General features: G+C 43.2%; 1 protein-coding gene across 4 annotated transcripts in view; it reads left to right on the forward strand.

Moving 5' to 3' along the window:
• LOC144508639 (casein kinase II subunit alpha) overlaps positions 1 to 19735 on the forward strand; it is a 71858-nt gene extending 52123 nt beyond the window's left edge. For 2 of the 4 annotated variants that reach the window (XM_078236858.1, XM_078236859.1), the window contains exons 7-13: positions 2232 to 2315; positions 8208 to 8318; positions 14956 to 15057; positions 17230 to 17330; positions 17414 to 17562; positions 18210 to 18299; positions 18444 to 19735. In XM_078236858.1, the coding sequence (XP_078092984.1) occupies positions 2232 to 2315; positions 8208 to 8318; positions 14956 to 15057; positions 17230 to 17330; positions 17414 to 17562; positions 18210 to 18299; positions 18444 to 18559 (753 nt within the window). In that variant the 3' untranslated portion in view covers positions 18560 to 19735. The remainder of the gene's footprint in view (positions 1 to 2231; positions 2316 to 8207; positions 8319 to 14955; positions 15058 to 17229; positions 17331 to 17413; positions 17563 to 18209; positions 18300 to 18443) is intronic. The other 2 variants (XM_078236860.1, XM_078236861.1) reach the window with 1 other exon arrangement.
• The last annotated feature ends 3921 nt before the right edge of the window (positions 19736 to 23656 follow it).

The raw sequence follows: 23656 nt of genomic DNA on the forward strand, positions 1-23656 counted from the left end.
CGTGTATCTGCAGGAAGCCTGCTGCTTTTCAATTTCCTTTTATAGATTTTTCTTTCTGTTCAGCAGTTTATGTACAAAATCCTATCAAGCAAACCAGGCGGGCGACTTGTTCCTCGCTCTTTACTGTTGCTGCTCTGCTGGTCACAGGCTACTTTTATACTGGACTTTGTTCAGATCGGACTTTGGGAGGCTTAACAGTCTTAAACTGGGTCCTTGATTCTTCTACCAGGATAAGGAAACCAGACTCAGTAGTTTAAATGCTGAATGTCACTGCTTAGCTGCGGTCTCCTGAAGGCTAAACTAAACTGCCCTCCTTTTAGATAAGCTTTTCTCCTGGGAAAGTTTGCCTTGGTTGGCTGTTGAGGAATTTTTTTTTAGTTAAACATGTATAATGTTTTTGACTATGAGTGCAAATAAATACCATGCAATGAGAAATATTGGTTCCTTTCTGTGAATTAGTATATGCCAGATGCCAGATATTGTGTCTCTGAAGTATATTAAAAAAAACTTAGATTTTTATAGTACTTCTCATGACCTCAGGACAGACATCCCAAAGCACTTTACAGCCAATTAAGTCCTTTTGAAATGTAATCACTGTTGTAATGTAGGAAATGGGGCAGTCAGATTGCACACAGCAAGGTCCCACAGTAACCAATGTGATAATGACAACCTTTTTTAAATGATGCTGGCCAGGATATTGGGGAGGGCTCCCCTGCTTCTCCTCTTATCAGTGGCACGGGATCTTTTGCAGCCATCTGAGAGGGAGGCCGGTTTAATGTCTCATCTGAAAGGTGGCACCCCTTGACAGTGCAACACTCCTGTATTCATAGTAAAACTTGTCTAGACCCTTGGTTCATTCACATTTACTGCTCAGCTGCATGATGAGATACAAATTATTTGGAGAGCTAGAAGTTACTCATTTTAAAATGAGAACAACAGATAGGGAAAGCTAGGTGAGGACCTTGCTGAATCCTGGCGTAATCGTTCACAATACAGAAGGATATTGCTACTCGAACTGGTTCTTACCATAACCATTTAAAATTTGTTTATTTTTAATCCTCTGCTAAGGGTTTCTGTGGGTGGTTTGATTCTATACAAATGGCATATCTTGGTGCACTAGAGTCACGAGGGTAAGTTGCAATCTTTTTACTCTCCATAGTGCAATTCGAGTCTTTATTTAAGGTATTGCCTTCACTAAGGCCACAGTTACCTAATCGATCCCTACCATGACACTTTTCTCTTGCACAGTACACTGAGTTACAGTGCCACCAACTCACTGAAGCTCTCCTCGCCTTGTCAATCCCTTCCTGAATTGGTTCAAGTCGTCTAAATGTTTAGCTTGCTATTTTGGGCAGTTTTTGCCACAAGGGGCAGTTTTGCTCATAATTGTGCCTGTAACATGAATACAGATGGGATTAGTACAAGGCAGCCTTTTCTATTTTTATGGCTCAAATAAAATTCACACGAGTAACTTTTTGCAATCGGGGAGACTGAAAATGGCTTTTCATTCACGATCCTATTCGACTTTCAGACACGGAATAAGCATTTCTAGGAAAAACCTGTGGAAACCATTCAATTTGCTGTCCCTCTGACTGTTAATGTTTTTAGGGCGGCACGATGGCACAGTGGTTAGCACTGCTGCCTCTCCGCACCAGGGAACCGGGTTCAGTTCTAGTTCAGTTCAATGAGTAACTTCTAGCTCTCCAAATAATTAATAACTCATCACGCAGCTGCACTGAGCAGTAGATGTGAATGAACCAAGGGTCTAGACAAGTTTTACTATGAATACAGGAGTGTGGCACTGGCTTGGGTCACTGTCAGTGTGGAGATTGCTCATTCTCCCTGTGTGTGCGTGGGTTTCCCCCGGGTGCTCCCGTCTCCTCCCACACTCCAAAGATGTGCAGGTTAGGTGGATTGCCCTTGCTAAATTGCCCCTTAGTGTCAGGGGGACTAGCTCGGGTAAATGCTTAGGGTTATGGGGATAGGGCCTGGGTGGGATTGTGGTCGGTGCAGACTCGATGGGCCAAATGGCCTCCTCCTGCACTGTAGGGGTTCTATATTAATGTAACAACAAAATGCAGTTGGTGAGATTAGATCTTAATAGGATTCTTGTCATGTCTTAAATTAACTAGTTTTCATTGTAAATGACCTGTGCTTTGCTCATTTGTCAGTCTTATTAATTAATGAGAGTGTGTACTAACAATGGTCGGCTGGTGTTCCTCTGTCTGCAGGCTCTGGATTATTGCCATAGTATGGGAATCATGCACAGAGATGTGAAACCGCACAACGTTATGATTGACCATGAGCACAGAAAGGTAACGATGATAAAAAAACACAATCATTCCTGTACTGAAAGGTCCACGCGCTGTTTCTCCTTTCTAATGCTGTATGGTAACCATTACAATTGGTACCAACAGTCCATCTGCTCACACAGGTGACGCACATTTTGATCTCTGCCAAGCCTCCTATGAAAAGTATTGGAGTAGTTTTTTGGCTGCTCCCATCAGACACAGGGGTTGAAGAGTGTAATTTAATTGTCTGATTATTCCATGACAAAGCGTCCTTCGAGGATGGGCAAACCAGTTTCTCTGGTGGCTCGTTGACCTTTGGTGTATTCAACCAGTTTTAATTGATCATACAATTGTTTAAAAAACAAACTCCCTTCTATCCCACCGTCTTGGTTTCAGTGAAAAGGAAGCAAGCAGTACAGGCCGTAGCCGGGATTTAGTGATTTCCTGGTTCACTTTATCGTGGGTAAAATGTGTCACCACATGGTTTTAAGTGTGGAATTAGCATTGTTTTGAAACAATATTGTAAGCAACAAGCTTACAATATTGGTGGCACATACAGTGGTTAGCACTGTTGCCTCACAGCACCAGGGACTTGGGTTGGATTCCTGGCTTGGGTCACTGTCTGTGTGGAGTCTGCACGTTCTCCCCGTGTCTGCGTGGGTTTCCTCCGGGTGCTCCTGTTTCCTCCCACATGCCGAAGATGTGCGGGTTAGCTGGATTGGCCATGTTAAGTTATCCCTGTTAAATTGTCCCTTAGTGTCAGGGGGACTAGCTAGGGTAAATGCATGGGGTTATGGGGATAGGACCTGGGTGGGATTGTGGTCGGTGCAGTCTCGATGGGCCGAATGGCCTCCTTCTGCACGGTAGGATTCCATGATAAGCTATTATTATCTGGGTTGCATACAATTATAGAATGGTTACAGCACAAAAGAAAGCTCACTATGTCTGTGCCAGCTCTTTGCAAGCACAACTCACTTAGTCCCACTCCCCTTCCTTTTCCCTGGAGACCTAAAAATGTTTTCACTTCAGATAATTATCCAATTGTATTTTGAAGGTCTCAGTTGAATCTTCCTCCCCCATGCTCTCGAGGCAGTGCATTCCAGATACTAATCACATGCTGTGTAAAAAGATTTTCCCCATGTTGCTTTTGTCAATCACCTTAAATCATTGTCCTCTGGCTCCCGTTAGTTATCAGAAACAGTTTCTCCCTTTCTACTAGTCATTGTTCACTGCAGCCAAGAATGTGAGTCCTGAACGCTGTGTTGCCTGCCCAGTGTCAAGATTAAAGGCATCTCCTTGGGGCTGGAGAGGAACTTAAAGTGGGAAGGGAAGGATCAAGTTGTCCTGGTTCGTGTGGGTACCCATGAGATAGGTAAGGCAACAGTGCAGGGTAGCTTTGCAGGTAATGGTAACCAAGTGTGACAGGAAGGTACAGAGAATATATATATAAATAAGGCCAGAGTAGGGAAAAATGGTAAAAGACAGAATTAAAGGCTCTTATCTAAATGCACACATCATTCATAATAAAGGTAGAAGAGTTGATGGCACAAATGGAAATAAATTTCTATCCTGCGCGGCACAGTGGTTAGCACTGCTGCCTCACAGCGCCAGGGACTGGGTTCCATTCTGGCTTCGGGTGACCGTCTGTGTGGAGTTTTTGCATGTTCTGCCCCTGTCTGCGTGGGTTTCCTCCGGGTGCTCCAGTTTCCTCCCACAGTCCAAAGATGTGCGGGTTAGGTGGATTGGCTGTGCTAAATGGACCTTTGGTGTTGGGGCACTAGCTAGGATAAATGCATGGGATTATGGGAATAGGACCTGGGTGGGATTGTGGTCGGTGCAGACTCGATGAGCCAAATGGCCTCCTGTAGGGATTCTATGATTCTGGTAGTCTTAATCGTTTAATTGGTAGTTTTCAGTTTGAGACATATGTTCTGTCAATGTGGTTATTTCTGCTGATTTGGAAAGGGTCTGAGGTACATTATGTAGCCTCTTTCATTACTGGTACATATCCCAGTGGGGGAAAAAAAGTGTTCATTGTTTATCCTGCCGCTTCTAATCCCATAATTTTGTGCATAAGGTCACATTCTAATTCAGAAAGGGATCTTGTGTCTTTGGCACAAACAATAATTCGGAATTAGGCCATGTCAACACCCCGACTGATGAACTGGCTGTAAGTGAGAGCCATCAAGTCGGCTAACAGGCACTAATAAAGCAGAGAGCAGAAAGGGCACTAATCCAGTTGTCAAAATATCTTTCATGTTATCATGTTCCCTCACCTTGTTGGCTGTTCATAGTTAACAAATGCAAAGTGGTGAAATATATTATTTGCCAATGAAAATGTCTCGCTTCTATTGAAAATGAATCTTTTTAAGTTTTGCATTCTGAAGTCCAACTATTCAGAGCCACAGGGCTTGAGTTTGGTTTGGAGGCTGCTGTCAACAATCCTGCAGGCTTTCTGGCTACTGAATCCACTAATAATGTCTACGTTTTAAATTGGCCCAGTTGGAGACCTGCCCAGCTTCAACTTCTTTCTACCCTCAGTTTGAACCACTTTGCCATTCTTTGTTCCTGCATTCTAGGTGTTTTGGTTGACACTCCCCGTATTTTGCTCTTGCGCGTTGTGTTTGCTGACAGCCCTTTAGATGCTGTGGCTAAACAAACTATTGCAAAAATATAATTGATTAATCCAATGAGCCAAAGCTTAAACGCAGCAAGTCATAACAACTTGTGTTTATATTGTGCCTTGTATCCCAAGGTGTTTCAGAGCAGCATTACCGAACGGTATTTAACATTAACATAGAAAATATCAGCAGCAGTAAGCCACCCAGCCCTTTGAGCCTGCTCTGCAGTTCAGTATAATCATGATGTGGAATTGCTGGCTTTGGACTGGGGTGGGCACAGTAAATACTCTCACAACACCAGGTTAAAGTCCAACAGGTTTATTTGGTAGCACAAGCTTTCGGAGCGCGGCTCCTTCGTCAGGTGATCTGATGAAGGAGCTGCGCTCCAAAAGCTCGTGCTACCAAATAAACCTATTGGACTTTAACCTGGCAATATAATCATGGCTGATCCTCTATCTCAACACCATACACCTATGCTCTCTCCATACCCTTTGACACCTTCGGCGTCTAGAAATCTATTTCCTCCTTAAATACATTCAGTGACTTGGCCTCCACAGCCTTCTGTGGCAGATAATTCCACAGGTTCACCAGCCTCTGAGTGAAGAGGTTTCTTCTCATCTCAGTCCTATATGGCCTGCCTCGTGTCTTGAGACTGTAGCCCCTTGTTCTAGCGTCCCTCTTTCCCCCCCCCAACCCCCCCCCCCCCCCCCCCCCCACCACCACCACCACCCACTCACCCTAGCCCGAGGAAACAACATCCCTGCATCCAGTTTGCCCAGCCGTTCAATGAGATTCCCTCCCGTGCTTCTAAATTCCGGTAAATACAAGCCGAGCCGAAGTAATTACTTCTAAGCGGCAATCCTGCCATCAGATATATGACTTTTGATGAAAACCGAATACTCTGGCATTTACGGCAGCCAATAGTTTCTTGTGTTTCCTGTTTCTAGCATTTCAACATTGTGACAGTGCAGTTGCCAAAGCAACATTTGGTCAGAATGCTATTTTTCTGTAAATCACAGGGGAGGAAGAAGCTGTTGCCTTTAATTTTTGTTCACCATGTTCTTGAGGTGCATTTTTATTAGGATCAAAGATAACTGTGTGAACGTAGCATTTTATGCAGCAATTGAAAGATTCCCCCCCCCCCCCAACTTAATTGTGAAATTCCTCCTTCTTGAGGCTTGGCTGAACTCCTTGAAGTGAAGTTGCACTAAACACAGACTGGTAGCTGTAGTAAAATGTAAAATAAAATTGATGCTTCGACACAGCTAGTTCACAAAATTTCTGTAAGGATTGTGTTCAAAAACCATCTCAGCGTTAAAGTGACTTCAATCCTCTAACCATAGTTTTGCTATACTGAGAGCTACTCTACACCTATGGAGTGGAGAAATGCAGCTATCTCTCTTCTGGGGGCGGTCCACTCGACGCATGCTCAAAACCAGTACGGTGGCACAGTGGCACACTAGTCAGCACTGCTGTCTCGCAGCGCCAGGGAGCCACGTTCAATTTTCAACCATGGGTGTCTGTGTGGAGTTTGCACATTCTCCCCATGTCTGCATGGGTTTCATCTGGGTGCACCGGTTTCCTCCCAGAGTCCAAAGATGTACAGGTTAGGTGGATTGGCCATGCTAAATTGCCCCTTTAGTGTCCCAAGATATGTAGGTTAGGGGGAAATACGTGGGGCTGAGGGGATAGGGTGGGGGAATGGGCCTGGCTACTATGATCTGTTGGAGAATAGGTGCAGACTCGATGGGCTGAATGTCCTTCTTCTGCACTGTAGGGAGTCTATGAGGATTCTATCGAAGAGAAGCCAAGTTGGATTTAATGCAATTCCCAGTATCATTTTAAATGAAGCCCAGCCTTGCAATTATCGTTCTTGTTCCCAGGAGGATCAAATTTTCAATGGAATGACACCTATCCTCCTACCCCTTGATTATTTCTGATGCGTGGATACGTTTGCTATATTTGAATCCGCAGCTGCATGTAAAAAATCTCTTTACACACCTCATGGGTTCCACGCTGCACTCAAATTCACCTTTGAAATGGAGCAGTCAAATGTGCTCCCTTTCCTTGATGGGCTGGTTGAGAAATTTGCCATTGGGTTCTCTGCTGCTGTCTACTGCAATCCTGCCTTCTTCACGGGTCAATGTATACTTTGGGATTCCTACAGTTCCTACACACTATAAGATTGGCCTTGTCAACAAGCTCGTAAATAGGGCCCGAGCCATGTGCTTACCCTGTCAGCATGATGCTGAAGTATTAAAGCCATCCTGTGGGATAACGGCTACCCTGATCAGATCATTGCCCACTTTATATAGCGCAAACTCATGGGTCCGAGGTGCTCCACTTTCGGTCCTGAATTGTACCTACCTCATATTATCCTGGAAAGGTAAGATGTCTCAAAAATTTGAGCAGCTGGTTAAGCTAGCCATTTCAAGCTGCTGTTATGCAGGAGCAACACAAGTGGTTTGTCCACTAACGGATGTTGCTATCAAGCCAGAAAAGAAGTTCTGTCTGCCACACAAGTGAGTAATGCAGTGCATGAATTCTTACCCCAGTGCAATGCCTTGACAAATCAGAGTCAACATGCAGAGTTTGAGTTTAAACAAAAGCTTGGTAGTTAACTGTTCCCTGTTGCATTCTGCACGGTCCACTTGCCAACCACTCAGCACTCGACTCATGCAGTGTTGTTTTCCATTTGCAATCTTGCAGATCTGTGCTGATGAGTGCAAGATGACAAGCTTCAAGAGCATGTCTATTTTTTTCAGCAATATTAAAGGTTTCTTAATCTACGTTTCCAAGATATTAAGGTGACAGGGTTGTTTGGGGAGAAAGTATTTCCATTAGCTGGGAAATCTAGGGCAAAGTTGTTTTTAAATTAGAGCCAGCCCTTCCAGGAGTGAAATTCGAAAGCACTTCTTAACGTAAAGTAGAAGCTTTTCACCTATCGGTTGTTAATTTTAAATCAAAGATTGATTGTTTTTTGTTAATCAAGTACTTTAAGGGATATGGAGTTAAGCGGCAGATTGGATCGCCTGTGGTGCTTTCTGTGGTCTGATAACTAAGTCTTGATATGAAGCGCTGGGCACTTGGAAGGGGTATCAGAAAACTGCCTGTACCGACGGAGCTGTATCCCAGCAAGAATTGCTGTCTGTAAAAAACAAAAGGATGAGAAATAAAGTAAAATGATCTTCCAATTTTAATTATCTCAGTGCTCACAGCCAACGCTTCAGATAGGAAAAGCTTTCTCATTCCATACTCTCAATCTGTTTCTGTTTTGTGTTTTACCTGTGATCAGTTGCGGCTGATAGACTGGGGCCTGGCAGAGTTCTACCATCCTGGGCAGGAATATAATGTCCGAGTGGCTTCCAGGTACTTCAAGGGACCCGAACTACTTGTAGATTATCAGGTGAGAAAAATAAAGCTTTTGTGTGTACAGAATTAAATTGTGTTGGCCATGCTATAGCATTCTTGGATCGCAGCCAGGCTTCTTTCCGTTTAATGAATTTTCCATTTTCATACAGAAGTGAATTATTTTGGTACCTATTGTTAAATTTAATTGACCTATTGCAGTTTCGGAGTATAGTGAATTCCTTGCTACATTTTAAAACCAGAGATTTTCCTTGGGTTCACTGTCATAAGCCACCCAGTACACAAATCTAATAAAGGCAAATTACTGCGGATGAGAAAATACTGGAAAATCTCAGCAGGTCCGACAGCAGAGAATAGAGCCAACGTTTCGGCCGAGATGACCCGTTGTCAGAGCAGGTCATCCAAACTCGAAACGTTGGTTCTATTCTCTCCACAGATGCTGTCGGACCTGCTGAGATTTTTAGTATGCAAATCGGTTTGCCCTCTACAACCAATATCTTGATAAGTGTAAGTACGGGTCAGACTGAGAACTCTTGGAGTGTTTTCTGCTTCGAGGAAATGTCACACGCTACCATGAGGTTTCACCGGCTGCAGGAAAGTAAAGGTCATGAGACAATATTTTAAATAATTAAAATGTCAGATTTATTGAACTGTAAACTGAAAAAATCAACTATATTATACAGCCCGTTTAAACAATTACATCACTGTGGTCTTAAAATATTTGTGAACTACTTCTGCTCTGATTCTAAAGGCACTAAATGCCCAACTTAAATTTTACAGTAAGTGTAAAAGAGCAGTCTTGCAATTGTGATTGGAAAAGTTGGTTGGAAAACTGTTGTCATCTCAAAGCTGGATTCAAGTCCTACTCTGACTCTTGGGGCGGCACGGTGGCACAGTGGTTAGCGCACTCGATTCCTGACTTGGGTCACTGCCTGTGCGGAGTCTGCAGGTTCTCCCCGTGTTTGTGTGGGTTTCCTCCGAGTGCTCCGGTTTCCTCCCATTGTTCGAAAGACAAAGAACAAAGAAAATTACAGCACAGGAACAGGCCCTTCGGCCCTCCAAGCCTGCACCAACCATGCTGCCTGACTTAACTAAAAAACCCTACCCTTCCGGGGACCATATCCCTCTATTCCCATCCTATTCATGTATTTATCGAGACTCTCCTTAAAAGTCACTACTGTATCCGCTTCCACTACCTCCCCCGGCAACGAGTTCCAGGCACCCATCACCTTCTGTGTAAAACATTTGCCTCGTACATCTCCTTTAAACCTTGCCCCTCGCACCTTAAACCTGTGCCCCCTAGTAATTGACTCTTTCACCCTGGGGAAAAGCTTCTGACTATCCACTCTGCCTCTCATAATTTTGTAGACTTCTATCAGGTCGCCCCTCAACCTCCGTCGTTCCAGTAAGAACAAATCAAGTTTCTCCAACCTCTCCTCATAACTAATGCCCTCCGTACCAGGCAATATCCTGGTAAATCTTTTCTGTACCCTCTCTAAAGCCTCCACAACCTTCTGGTAGTGTGGCGACCAGAATTGAACAAGTGCGCCCTAACTAAGGTTCTATAAAGCTGCAACGTGACTTGCCAATTTTTAAACTCAGTGCCCTGGCCAATGAAGGCAAGCATGCCGTATGCCTTCTTGATTACCTTCTCCACCTGCATTGCCACTTTCAGTGACCTTTGTACCTGTACACCCAGATCTCTCTGCCTGTCAATACTCCTAAGGGTTCTGCCATTTACTGTATATTTCCTATCTTAGACCTTCCAAAATGCATTACCTCACATTTGTCCGGATTAAACTCCATCTGCCATCTTTCCGTCCAAGTCTCCAACCGATCTATATCCTGCTGTATCCTCTGATGGTCCTCATCGCTATCCGTGCTGGTTAGGTGCATTGGCCATTCCAAATTCTCGCTTGGTGTACCCGAACAGGTGCCAGAGTGTGGCGACAAGGGGATTTTCACAGTAACTCCATTGCATTGTTAATGTAAGCCTACTTGTGACTAATAAATAAACTTTAAACTTTAACTTTGAATAATAGGATCAAGTCCTTCCTGCTTGTGGTTGTGAATTCTTAAGCAAAATTAGTTATCAAGGTCAGTTTAACCAGTTCTAACACCTCCCTCCTTGTTCTGGATAAAATTAAATACGCTTGTTTGATCATGATGTCATCTCCAATTTATCAGTGCTTCCGTGACCTTATTTCTCTGAGCTGTTGAAATCCGAATTCAGCACAGTCTTCTACTCCAGCTCATGTTTTGCTGGGAACTGGAGTTCCTTGACCATCCCTCCCCACCCCACCTTCCCCAAATCAAAGCTTGCTGTGACCTAATTGTCACTTTCTAATTCCCCTCCACACGCACGCACTCTCTTTCTCTTTCCTGCTCTTGCGCTCTCTTTCCCCTCTTTTTCTCTGTCTCTATTGCTCTTTCTTCCTCACACTCACTCTCTTTCTCTTGCTGTCTCTCCTTCTCTCTTTCGGGTGGCACAGTGGTTAGCACTGCTGCCTCACAACGCTAGGGACCCAGGTTTGATTCCTGGCTTGGGTCACTGTCTGTGCGGAGTCTGCACATTCTCTCCGTGGGTTTCCTCTGGGTGCTCCGGTTTCTTCCCACAGTCTGAAAGACGTGCTGGTTAGGTGCATTGGCCGTGCTAAATTCTCCCTCAGTATACCCGAACAGGCACCGGAGTGTGGCAGCAAGGGAATTTTCACAAACTTCATTGCAGTGTTAATGTAAGCCTACTTGTGATACTAATAAATAAACTTTAAACTTTCCCTCTCCATAGAATCCCTGCTATGCGGAAGGAGGCCATTCGGCCCAACCAGTCTGCATGACTCTCTAACAGAGTAATCTTACCCAGGTCCCCCACGCCCCATTCCCATAACCCCACGCATTTACCTTGCTACTCCCCCCAACCTACACATCTTAGAACACTAAGGGGCAATTCAGCATGGCCGATTCACTTAACCTGTGCATCTTTGGACTGTGGGAGGAAGCCGGAGCACCCAGAGGAAACCCATGCAGATACGGAGAGAACGTGCAGACTCCACACATTCACCCAAGGCCAGAATCGAACCCGGGTCCCTGTCGCTGTGAGGCAGCAGTGCTAACTACTGTGCCGTTCTAGCTTTCCCTCTCGCCTTTTCTCCCTTGTTTGAAAGGGTCTTGTTCTTTCTCTGAAGCATTTCATTTTTCCCCTTTCAGGTGTGCATCTGGTTCCCTTTGACATATAACTGGTGTATCTGCTTCCAGCATCCTTTCAGAGAGTACATTTCAGATCAGCATAATTTTCTTCATTAAAAAAAACTTTCTCCTCAACTGCCCTATGGTTCTTTTGGCAATTATCTTGAATCTGTCGCCTCTGGTTACTAATTCCCTGACAGTGATCAGTTTTTTGCCTATTTTCAATATCAAATTTTGGACATTTTCAGGAAATCTCCTCTTAGCCTTCTCTACTCAAAGAGAACAATTCCAACTTGGCGGCACGGTAGCACAGTGGTTAGCACTGCTGCTTCACAGCTCCAGAGACCTGGGTTCGATTCCCGGCTTGGGTCACTGTCTGTGTGGAGTTTGCACATTCTCCTCATGTCTGCGTGGGTTTCCTCCGGGTGCCCGGTTTCCTCCCACAGTCCAAAGATGTGAGGCTTTGGCCATGCTAAAAAATAGGCTCATTGGCCATGCTAAAATTGCCCCTTAGTGTCCTGAGATATGTAGGTTAGAGGAATTAGCGGGTACATGTGTTGGGATATGGGGGTAGGGCCTGGGTGGGATTGTGGTCGGTGCAGACTCGATGGGCCAAATGGTCTCTTTCTGCACTGTAGGGTTTCTATGATTTCTATGAACTTCTCCAGTCTAAGCACATCAGTAAACTCCCTCGTTCCTCGCATCATTCTCATAAACTCCTTTAAACCCTCTCCAAGGCTTTGACATTCTTTCTAATGTGTGATATCTCGAATTGGGTACGATACGACAGCTGAGGGCTAACTAGAAAGGTTTAGCATAACTTCCTTGCCTGTATACTCAATACTTCTATTTTTCAACCTAAAGCTCATGCATGTTTCTCTAACGGCCTTATAGTTTTTGTCACAGTTTCTTTCAAGGGATAACAAATTTTACAGACATTGAAACGCTTTCTCCCACACTGTTCTCCTGAGTTCCTCCCTTCCTCCCCTCCTCCCCTTGAGACACAGATTCTGTTCCTCAGCAGCTTTCTGAAAACTCATCAATGTGAATGTGAGTAAAATCTTTCAGAGGAGTTTTCCTTTCCTTAAAGGAAAACTTGTTTATCTTTTAAACCATTACTTATTATCTCCCTCAATGTCAACTAAACATAGGAGATGGTCATCGATTTCAGTTAATGTAGTGGAGGGCATGCCCCCCCTCTACATCCATGGGGACGAAGTAGAAATGGTCGAGAGCTTCAAGTTTTTAGATGTCCAGATCACCAACAACCTGTCCTGGTCCCTCCATGCAGACACTATAGTTAAGAAAGCCCACCAACACCTCTACTTTCCAGGAGACTAAGGAAATTTGGCATGTCCGCTACAACTCTCACCAACTTTTACAGATGCACCATACCATAGAGAGCATTCTTTTTGGTTGTATCTCAGTTTGGTATGGGCTCCTGCTCTGTCCAAGATGCAAGAAACTACAAAGGGTCGTGAATGAAGCCCAGTCTATCACTCAAACCAGCCTCCCATCCATTGACTCTGTCTACACTTCCCGCTGCCTCGAAAAAACAGCCAGCATAATTAAGGACCCCACGCACCCCGGACATTCTCTCTTCCACCTTCTTCCATCGGGAAAAAGATACAAAAGTCTGAGATCATGTACCAACCGACTCAAGAACAGCTTCTTCCCTGCTGCCATTAGACTTTTGAATGGACCTACTTCACATTAAGTTGATCTTTCTCTACACCCCAGCTATGACTGTAACACTACATTCTGCACTTTCTCCTTTCCTTCTCGATATACGGTATGTTTTGTCTGTATAGTGCGCAAAAAACAATACTTTTCACTGTATACTAATACATGTGACAATAATAAATCAAATCAAATAAATATAGGAAATCTAAATCCAAAGGATTAACTTCCTGAGATGTTGTCAACAGCTCCCGCATCACTGATAACAGTGGCAGCTTGGTAACCATGCTGTAACATGAAGTGCTATGAAAAGTAAAAACAGAAAATAATAACTTGGCTTTCCTGAATGTGACCTTTCTGTAATCTTGAGCTGTTAAGACTGTTGAGCAGAAAGAACCAGAACAAGTGTTGTTTTAGTTGTAAAACGCCTCCTGCTGTCCTGCGTGGATTTTCTGCTTTGCGAATCCCTTGTTGCTGTAAGCAAAGTGCCCTGCTATGCTGAGGCTATGGCTCATGTGGAGAGATGAGAAACAGCAGGTAATTCACAGTGAGATGCTTTTGCACTGCAGGAAGCATCTGGTTCAAAAGATCTGGAGGCAGGTTGGCACGGGAAATAAATATTGCGGGAGTGTGGGGCAGGCGCAGAATGAGCTCCAGTGCTTTTAAAGGGTACGGGGCGAATACGTTTTAAGCTGTGATTTCCCTTGGAGCCTGTTCTAATGCAAATTTTGAGACACTTTTGAAAAATGTATTCTTTTAAGCTGATAGTGTCAGTTACCCGATCGAGATTGGGTACTGTACACGGGTTTTTGAAATGTGCAAGGAGTTCAATGAGCAAAAATATGACAGAATCTGACCTTGTAGAGGTTGCAGCCTGAAACCTGTACTTGTGGATGTGATGGTGGAGCAAAATTACTTTGTATTATTTCAATATGTCCTACTTGAGGACTCTGGGTCTGTACTCGTTGGAGTTTAGAAGGATGAGGGGGGGATCTTATTGAAACTTACAGGATACCGCAAGGTCTGGATAGAGTGGATGTGGAAAGGATGTTTCCACTAGTAGGAAAAACTAGAACCAGATGGCACAACCTCAGGCTAAAGGGGCGATCCTTTAAAACAGAGATGAGGAGGAATTTCTTCAGCCAGAGAGTGGGGAATCTGTGCAACTCTTTGCCACAGAAGGCTGTGGAGGTCAAGTCATTGAGTGTCTTTAAGACAGAGATAGATAGGGTCTTGATTAATAAGGGGATCGGGGGTTATGGGGAAAAGGCAGGAGAATGGGGATGAGAAAAATATCAGCCATGATTGAATGGCGGAGCAGACTCGATGGGCCGAGTGGCCTAATTCTGCTCCTATGTCTTATGGTATTATCTTGGATCTGTTGCGGTTTGGTTAGGAACAGGTAATAGCCTTCTCCCAGTGTAGATACACACATGAAGAGCCACTGTTGAAAGAGGAGGAAATTAAGAAGAAAATACAGCAGTAGAATTGTATGGATTGAATATTTGTTACTGATTTGGAATTTATTTCTGCACCCAGTTTGCTATAGGAGTGGCTTCAGCACCTGAACTTTGATTCAAGCATTGCACTGATTGATCAGTAACCCAGGCAGGTGGCTTAGCAATAGTAGACCCATCCATCAGGGCTCTGAGTCCCTGAAGCCCATGAAGCATTTCACATTGCTGTTGTACCTTGCGCTTTCAATGTTTTGAAATGTTTCTGAAAGTGACTGAGTTGGAGCGTTTTTGAATGTTCTGCTTTACAAGTTTAAATTGCAGCAGCTTACAGATTTTTTTGGTTCATTGCAGATGTACGATTATAGTCTAGACATGTGGAGTTTAGGCTGTATGCTGGCCAGCATGATCTTCAGAAAAGAGCCTTTCTTCCATGGTCATGACAATTATGATCAGGTAAGAGTGCCGAGCTTGGCTTTATACAAAGGCCTGTTTTTAAAATGTGTTCACTGCACGTACTTTGACCGCTGACGTTAGAACCAGTCCACGTGCACTGTACATTGTGCGTCAACTGTCATGTCTTCCTTCCTACCCAATCAAGATTGCCAAGCATGCATCGGTAGAGTTGGGTATGTAAATCTCCAGAATGGCCATCATGCAAACTCCAGACTCTTCACTTTATCCTCAAGATCTTCCGCTTTAAAAGAACTTCAGTGTGTCTTTTCCAGAATGTTGTGTATCATTCGCCAGAGTACAGCCTAACCAGACAACACTGGCTTTGTATCTCTGATGTGGAGATGCCGGCGTTGGACTGGGGTAAACACAGTAAGAAGTTTAACAACACCAGGTTAAAGTTGGACTTTAACCTGGTGTTGTTAAACTTCTTACTTTGTATCTCTGTGCAGCAGGCGCCGAAAGATCTCCAGACTTATCATCGCTTTAATTGGAAACCAGGGAGTTGGCCGTTCAACCCTTCAGATTTCTTCCTCCATTCAGTGAGATCATGCCTCTCTATATCTCCACTCCCACCTTCTTGCCTGGTTCAGAAATCCCAATACGCTTTAATTCTCCTCTCGATTTGGAATTACTGTGTTTCCGTTCTAAGGCATTGCAAAAATCCTGGGTTTGCGGTACTGGAGATAGCAGCTTTGTGGCTCACATCCCACTGCTGAGTTGAGCTGGCACATGGTCATCATACATGTTCAATTCTGCATTGAGTTGGACAGTGTATCCAGAATCTAAAAACTCTGGAGATGCCTTGTTGAAGAGCATTTCTGCTTCATGGCTGTTAACCGGAGATCTAACACCTTGCTACTGATGTAATTTTAACTTACTTTAAATTTTGAATAAAAGATTTAGTTACAGTAGGAGCATTATGAATAAATTGTCATAGGAATGGTCCTATTTGAAATGTGTAACCAGTGTACCATTTAGCTGTGATTAAAAGAATACTTCTAGGATAGGGACTGCAGTCGAGTTTACAAAGACAGGACACCCCCATCCCTGCAATACCTTCCTTCAATCTTTACACTTCACCTTTCTTCTATTGACACCTATCCTGTCTGCGCCTCTGAGGGGGAGTGCAGCTGTTGTACTGAACCTGCACTGAGCTGTACTTTTCTCCAGTACTGTGCTGACGTAGGTGGGTGGTACAGCCCACTTCACACTGCTAAAATAATAGGCTGTGGTGGAGGTTTCGAGAATCCTGTTAGGCATTGAAAACATCCCCATCTGCTGGTAGAAAAAGATACCACATTTGTGCTTTTTTAAAACATCACTTCTGTAAGATGGGGAAGGCACTGAATAGATGTGTGAGTGAGTGAGCCATTTTACCATCCTAGCTTAAGTGCTTGCATGTTTCCCTGTCTCAGAATCTGATAAATGATCCTATGGTTTTTGTCTTGAGCTGTAATTACACACTGTTCACCACATTGTGAATGAATGTGACCCATGGAAATTAGAATCATACAATCCCTGCAGTGCATCAACAGGCCATTTGGCCCATCGAGTGCACTAACTCTCCAACAGAGCATCCCACCCAGATCCTAACCCCGTAACCCCATATATTTACCCTGCTAATTCCCCTAACCTGGGACACCAAGGGGCAATTTAGCACGGCCAGTCAACCTAACCTGCACACCTTTGGACTGAGAGGGGAAACAGGAGCACCCAGTGTGTTCCCCGCGGTGTAGGTTGCAGGGCATGCTAACCCTGTAGACATCGGTGAGACTGGAAGATCCCACTGCCGGCCAATGGCAGGCTGCCTCCACCACTGGAAAATACCCCTGGGTGTGGCGGTGGGGGGAGGGCAGAAAATCCCACCCCCGTCTTTCTGAAGACTTGCTATGTTTTGGTTTAAAAAGAGTATGTTGCTATGATTGAAAAGCGTTAAGAAACTTTGTGATAAATTTGAAATAATTTGTACTTTTAAGCATGATAATTCAGTACTAGAGTGTTATCAGACTCGAACAGATTTCCTCTGTGCCAGCGTTGTTTATCATTTAAACAAGATGAAATTAAAACTAACTGCTCTTTGATAACTCTTTAAATTCCAATTGTAGTATAATTCCCGTTTAATCCTTTTCTTCCCCCAAGTGACTTTAACTTGCTTCCTCTCTGTCTTTGAAGTTGGTGCGAATAGCCAAAGTGCTAGGCACGGAAGATCTGTATGACTACATTGACAAGTACAACATTGAGCTGGACCCTCGGTTTAATGACATCCTGGGCAGGTCAGTAAGCAGCACTTTTGATATTAAAATGGAGTGACTTTGTGTATCATTTACCAAAAAAAATTATTGTTTCCTTGTTTCAGACATTCCCGTAAAAGATGGGAACGCTTTGTCCACAGTGAGAATCAGCACCTGGTTAGCTCAGAAGCACTGGATTTCTTGGATAAGCTTCTACGATATGATCATCAAACACGTCTAACAGCGCGAGAAGCTATGGAACACCCTTATTTTTGTAAGTTTGCCTCATGCTGCTTGTTAGGACTCATTCTTATGACCCGTTCCCTCCAGAGATTTGAACACCTCTTCCTACTACCCACCCATCCTAAAGCCAATCTTTCACTTGCCAGGCAGGCCAGAAGGAATCTGGAAGGGACGTTGGTCTGCGTGTCTCTTTACATAATTCCTTCAACCAGTTGAAAAGACAATAGGGTGGCACAGTGGTTCACACCGCTGCCTCACAGCGCCAGGGACCCGGGTTCGATTCCTGGCTTGGGTCACTGTCTGTGCGGAGTCTGCACGTTCTCTCCCCATATCTGCGTGGGTTTTCTCCCACAGTCCAAGGATGTGCGGGTTAGGTTGATTGGCCATGCTAAATTAACCCTAGTTTCGGGGAGGATTAACACGGTAAATGTGTGGGGTTACGTGGATAGGGTGGGATTGGTGTCAGTGCAGGCTCGATGGACTGAATGGTCGCCTCCTGTACTGTAGAGACACTATGATTCTAAGAGTTGCTGTATTTATTTGTCTATTGTAGAAAGAGGGTAGGATTTTGCATCAGGCAAAACTGACGGTGGCTGTGCAGGATTGAGAAGGGAGAAATTGGGAAGGATTATGTACGCTCATACCAATGTTTTGGTTTTGTTTTGTCTTGTCCCACAGACGCAATTGTGAAAGACCAGTCCCGAATGGGCTCCTGTGCTAACATGCCAACTGGTAGCACTCCAATCAGCTCGGCCAGTATGATGTCAGGTCGGTAATACCGCTAATTAGTAAAAATAAATTAAACTTAGTAATCAAGTCTGGGTGGGTCTGTTGGTCAAACTCTGCTAGTTTTAAATTGTTGAAAATGCATCTGTTCCTTTTGAAGACTGATGTTGTTTAATATTTCTGCAGGGATATCTGCAATGCCAACCTCATCACCACTGGGACCCCTTGCTGGCTCACCAGTCATCTCTGCTACCAACACCCTTGGGACGCCGGTTCCAGCCACTGCCGGGGCTCAGCCTTGACGCCGCCCTCCTGACCACTTGTAACCCTGGCAACAGCCTGGTCAACCCCTCCTCCCCTCCACCTCACTCCTCCTTGGAAACACGGGGAACCAGCAGGGCATGTCACGTCTGAGCAGTTGCTTATGGATTCTCTTCAGTTCAATCATTCTGAAAAGGAAAAAAAAAAGGCTGATTTTTACTTGAGAATTTTTTTTTTGTGTTTTGTATGTCACCAGACTTAGAGACAGTATACCTCTCTTAGTCCTAACTAGGCCATATGTAATGCCTCTCTGTCAGAAATTGTTGCCTACACACTGTTCTCATGCACTTGTTCAGTGTTAACCACATTTTTTCCCCCCCGAGTTTTGAGTGGAGATTGAGCAGATGATGTCAATATTGCGAGAATTGTCTGCTGTAATAATTTAGTGGTTCGGAAGTAATTTACTTTGGAACATTCAAATGAATTTTTTCATTAAAGTCTTATTCCCAGACAGTTAGAGTAAAGGGAGTAAGTGTGAGTTGCATTTTTATTATCCAAAAATCAAATAGCCTTTGGCTTGTGCTAAAAGGGATACTGTCTCTGACATGAAGCCTGTTAGGAATATGAAATACTGGAAGCACGGCATTAAATTTGTATTGTGCTTTTGAAAGTACTCTGTTAAAACTACTGTTAATTAAGAGTATGTTTAATCTGTTGCTCTCACCTCAAAAAAAAAAAATTTTTCTTTCCTTGGAAAATCCAGACAAGTCACGAGCTTTGTTCTCCTCCTGTTTTCAGCCTGGGCACACCACACCATATCATGCAGCTATTGCCGGAGTTCGAACCACAATGGATTTGTTTTCAAACTCTTGGGACTGAAGGCTTTTTGAGAATGTTGGGAACGAATGGAAAACCATTACCATTAGCGTCATCTAGACAACCAGTTTACATGCTCATTTCTCAGTGTCTACTGTGTTGTTTTCAGTTGCCTTTTATTTAAAGCAGTTAAGCAGGGTTTGGGGTCGGGGAAGGGCGGAGGGGGGGGGGGGGGTGATGAATTAGGAAATGGGGGCTCAGAGTTACTTTGTGGAACGTGGGAAGGGAGTTTTTTTTTTAAGAAAAGCATTTGGAAGCAAAACTGCTGCTGTCAATAAATGGGAAGGCAGTTGAGTAAATACTATGTTTGACTACGTTTTATTAAACAGCCCCTGGTTATACATTTGTCATCCAGTTAGGTGCATTATTTGTTCTTTCCATTCTACGTTTTATCATTGTGCTGTGTTCATCCAGCTTCTCGGACCTGCTGTGGTGGGTCAGGATCAGGCCAACGTGTAGACTCATGCACCTTCAACTCCCATTTGGACAGGAGCAGGTTAGAGATGGGAAAATTCTGCGTCTGAGACGTGTCCAGGACTTGGTGAAGTTGTGAACTCCTGGGTGCTAAAAACCTCCTGATGTTTGATTAATGGGAGTACATTGCAATGCCATTCCTGTGCTAGAAGACTTTGGAATGGTGATACTCCTCTGCATTCATGTGCATTATTTTTGTTCAGTCCCACTCTAGCTGAATATAGTCCCAGATTAACTCTTGACCAAATCAGTGTGAATATAAGTGACCTGAAAAAATTCCAGATGGCACTTAATCAAGAAAAGAATAAGATTTTTTTTAGTTTTGGGGAGGAAGTATTTAACCACCCGTTAAACTGTTTACCTGGGAATTACTTTTGTGGAAATGGAAAATTAGTGTAGTGCTGGTGAGCAGTAAGGTGTCACTTATGCACATTGACACAAAAGCAGGCATGAGATCTCTAGGCCTCTGTTTATTGTTTTTTTTTCTGTGACTCTTGTAATCCATGCTTTAGGGGTCAGTGTGCGTTTGTGGGTAAACAACTTCAGTGTGGGAAGGTGAACGATCTTATGCCAAACCATGTGGTCTTGATATTTGTGCATCTTCACCCCACTCTCTTCCCATTCCAAACAAAAGATCATCATTGAGCTGTCTTACAAGATTTAAATTTCAAAGTAAAATGAAAGCAATAGAAAACACTGCGATATCTAACCCGACTTGTAGAGTACTTTCTCCTGATTTAATCATTATTTTTGCCAAAAATGTGATCCATTGGAGAAGAGTATTATGGCTCAGTGTTTGTGGTGATGTGTATTTTGAAATGGCTGTTAAAATATTTCAGTAGAGTAAATTAGGAGCCATTTTGGATACTTAGGTCAGATGCTGATTCATGTTTTATTTGTATTTTTCATTCATTTTATTCTGAAGCAGGTCACAAATACAAAGGTCACTTTGAGTTAGTGTCGAAACTGGTTTCAGTAGACAATACACACTTTTGCACCTGTTTTCTCTTTGAATTCACATTCCATTTGGTGCAGATGGTTTATTAGCACAATGATGCAGCAGTGTGTCATATAATGTTTGCTGTTTCAAGCCCCCTTCCCCCTTTTTTTAATTTTCTAACATCTCTGGGCATGAGGGGGGAGGGGGGGGGGTTAAAGTTACATTAGCACTGAGCCCAACCCGAGATCTGCTTTTCAAATTTCAGTCACAGGCAGAAATCACTTGTCTGAATTCAGGACCTGTGCAAACATTGAGAATGATTTATTTAAAAAAAAGAGTAAAAAAAGATTATTTGTGATACAGTACACATCACATGACTTGTATAGTTTTATGGCTGTGTCTCGGTTCACGTTTACAAACCTTGTATCTATTGTCATGCTACTGTGCAACTGTAAAGGAGTGGGTGTTGACATTTACTACTAACCTATTCACAATGAAACATCAAGATACAAAGAATTGGGTTTAAGGTTGGAATCGAACCTGTGTGAAGGGAGAGTTCTGTTAAACTTACAAAACTGACCGTTGTCCAATCTTAAAAGTTGATGGTGTTCTTTAAACATTTGGAGTGAATTACAGCCTTATTAACAGCAATTGGGTATCTAGTTCATATTGTAGCACTGCAGTAAGCTGGTTCCACTGTTGAATATTGCTGTGCTTATTAGCACCATCTAGTCGTAGAGAATCAGCAGCACATATCTTTTGAAACTCTTGGGTCCACCTAGATGTATATATATATTGATCCAACAATCTCAGTCCCTGGAGAAATGATGATTAAAATAGTCATCATCAAACAGCATATAGAATGTATCTCTTGTTTTGAGTTTCCTACCGAAACCACAATGTGTTTTAAGGTTCTAAGCTTCAATGCATCAGACATTGCCGCCTTTTTATAAAAAAAAAACCTATGGCCATGTGCACCTATTTACATAATTAAATGGAGCTGATTGTTATCCTGCAGTTTTAGGAATAACTAATTTAGTTGTGAAATGCATTTAGATTTGACGGGTGATCTGTCAGAAAATAAATTGCTAAAATTACAAACCTCTGCTTTGTTCTAAAGTTAATGGGAGAAGTATTTGAAGCCAGTTTGACAGTAAATTTCTTCCGAACCATCATGCCAAAACAGCAATGGTTTTGTTACGGTTAAATTTGAAGGACTATCGACTCACTTGGCAAGCTCAGTGCTTTACAGAAACTTGACTTGTGTCACCCCATAAGGAATTATTAGGGCAGATGCATAACGTGGTGCTCTGTACCACCTTGACTCTAGCTTTTGGTTCTGATTTGTACCCTTTAAAACCTTTGGAAACATAAAACTTAATTGAGTTACGGAAAACGCTGGTTAGTTTCCTCCAAAAAAAAGCTGAAATGTAATTTTGAAATCTTATTGTTGAGTTTAGCGATGATATACTTTTCTGGATTTTTAAGCACGGCGTGATATGCCCAAGCAATTTGGAGATATCTGATCATGTTCCCCTCCCTTTTCCCTATCATCCACCATTTCACCAAGTTGTTCCAGAATTTCCCCCCTCCAATTGAATGCCAGGTGATTAATTCATTATATTCCAGGGAGTTTCTCATTGCTTCCCAGCTAGAGGGAGTGGACGGTGCTGGTATTGGCCCAAGATATCACAATTGTGATTATTATCTTGTAATTATTCAAACCTCCTCCTAACTGGTGTGAAAATCATATCACAGCCAGCTATTCCAGCACTCCTTTTTCTTTCCATCTCCCACCCTCTCCAGTCCCTTTGCCCTTAGGTAGTTTTCCAAAATATATGGCAATTACCTCAAGCCAAAGCGAACAGGAGGCAATCCATGGTGGCTCTGTCATTTAAAACCTAGGCACTGCAAAATAGTGAGTCGTTTTATTGGGGTTGGGGGGAATACCAGTGCACTGCTGTGGCTCTTCCCAAAACTCAGCACTACCAAAAATGGAAGGGACTGGAGAGGGCAGATTGCTATAAAATTGTTGGGTTAAGATTGGTAACCATCAATTCCAAGTAAAACTAACTAGATAAAAATAGAGCTTGGTTTGGGATTTCTCAGTCTTGTGATGCTTTTGTCTGGAGGTGGATGATGTGATAATTTTTTTCTGGGGCTGTGCGCGCGCAGGCATTTTTAGTGCACCAGAGCACCTACAGAGTTCTGCAAGGACCTGGGTTCTGAGTCGCCTGCAGATTGACTTGGGTTGCAGAGTGTAGACTTGATGTCATGTTGAGGACGAGTGAACGCACCTTGCCTGTGTAAAACCCACTGAAGAGATCACGTCATAGAGCTTTGCTACAGTGTCATCTGATGTTGAAAGTCTGTATAAATAGCATTACTGAATGTTGCGGCATGAAACTTATGTAAGATTTAATTTTATTTGCAGGTTTTTTTAACACGCATAGTTTAAGCACGGTGTAGATAGCAAAGGAAATGAGTTTGAAGATATACTTTTCCCATTGACTTGCGCTTTCCTGCAATAAAAACGCAAGCAACTGAGCAGACGGAAGACAAATTTGCAATGACAGTGGATCTTAAGTTGGACTTCTGCCATCCGTTGCAGAATTGCAATGTTAACTGCATCTGTAAATTACCTCATGTATTTGAAAACAATTGTGCATCACACTCGATTTTGACGGTTAAAAGCCAATATTTTACAGTGCTGCTGAATACAACTTTTAAGCTGTTTTAAAACTACACACTAGAAAAATTACTGGTCTGAAACGACCTGTTTATAATGTTGCGAGTTTTTAAAAAAAACACTGCAGGTTGTTTTATTCTTGTTAAATTGAACTTGAAA

This window comes from Mustelus asterias, chromosome 20 (assembly GCF_964213995.1).
Source record: "Mustelus asterias chromosome 20, sMusAst1.hap1.1, whole genome shotgun sequence".
Lineage (NCBI taxonomy): Eukaryota > Metazoa > Chordata > Chondrichthyes > Carcharhiniformes > Triakidae > Mustelus > Mustelus asterias.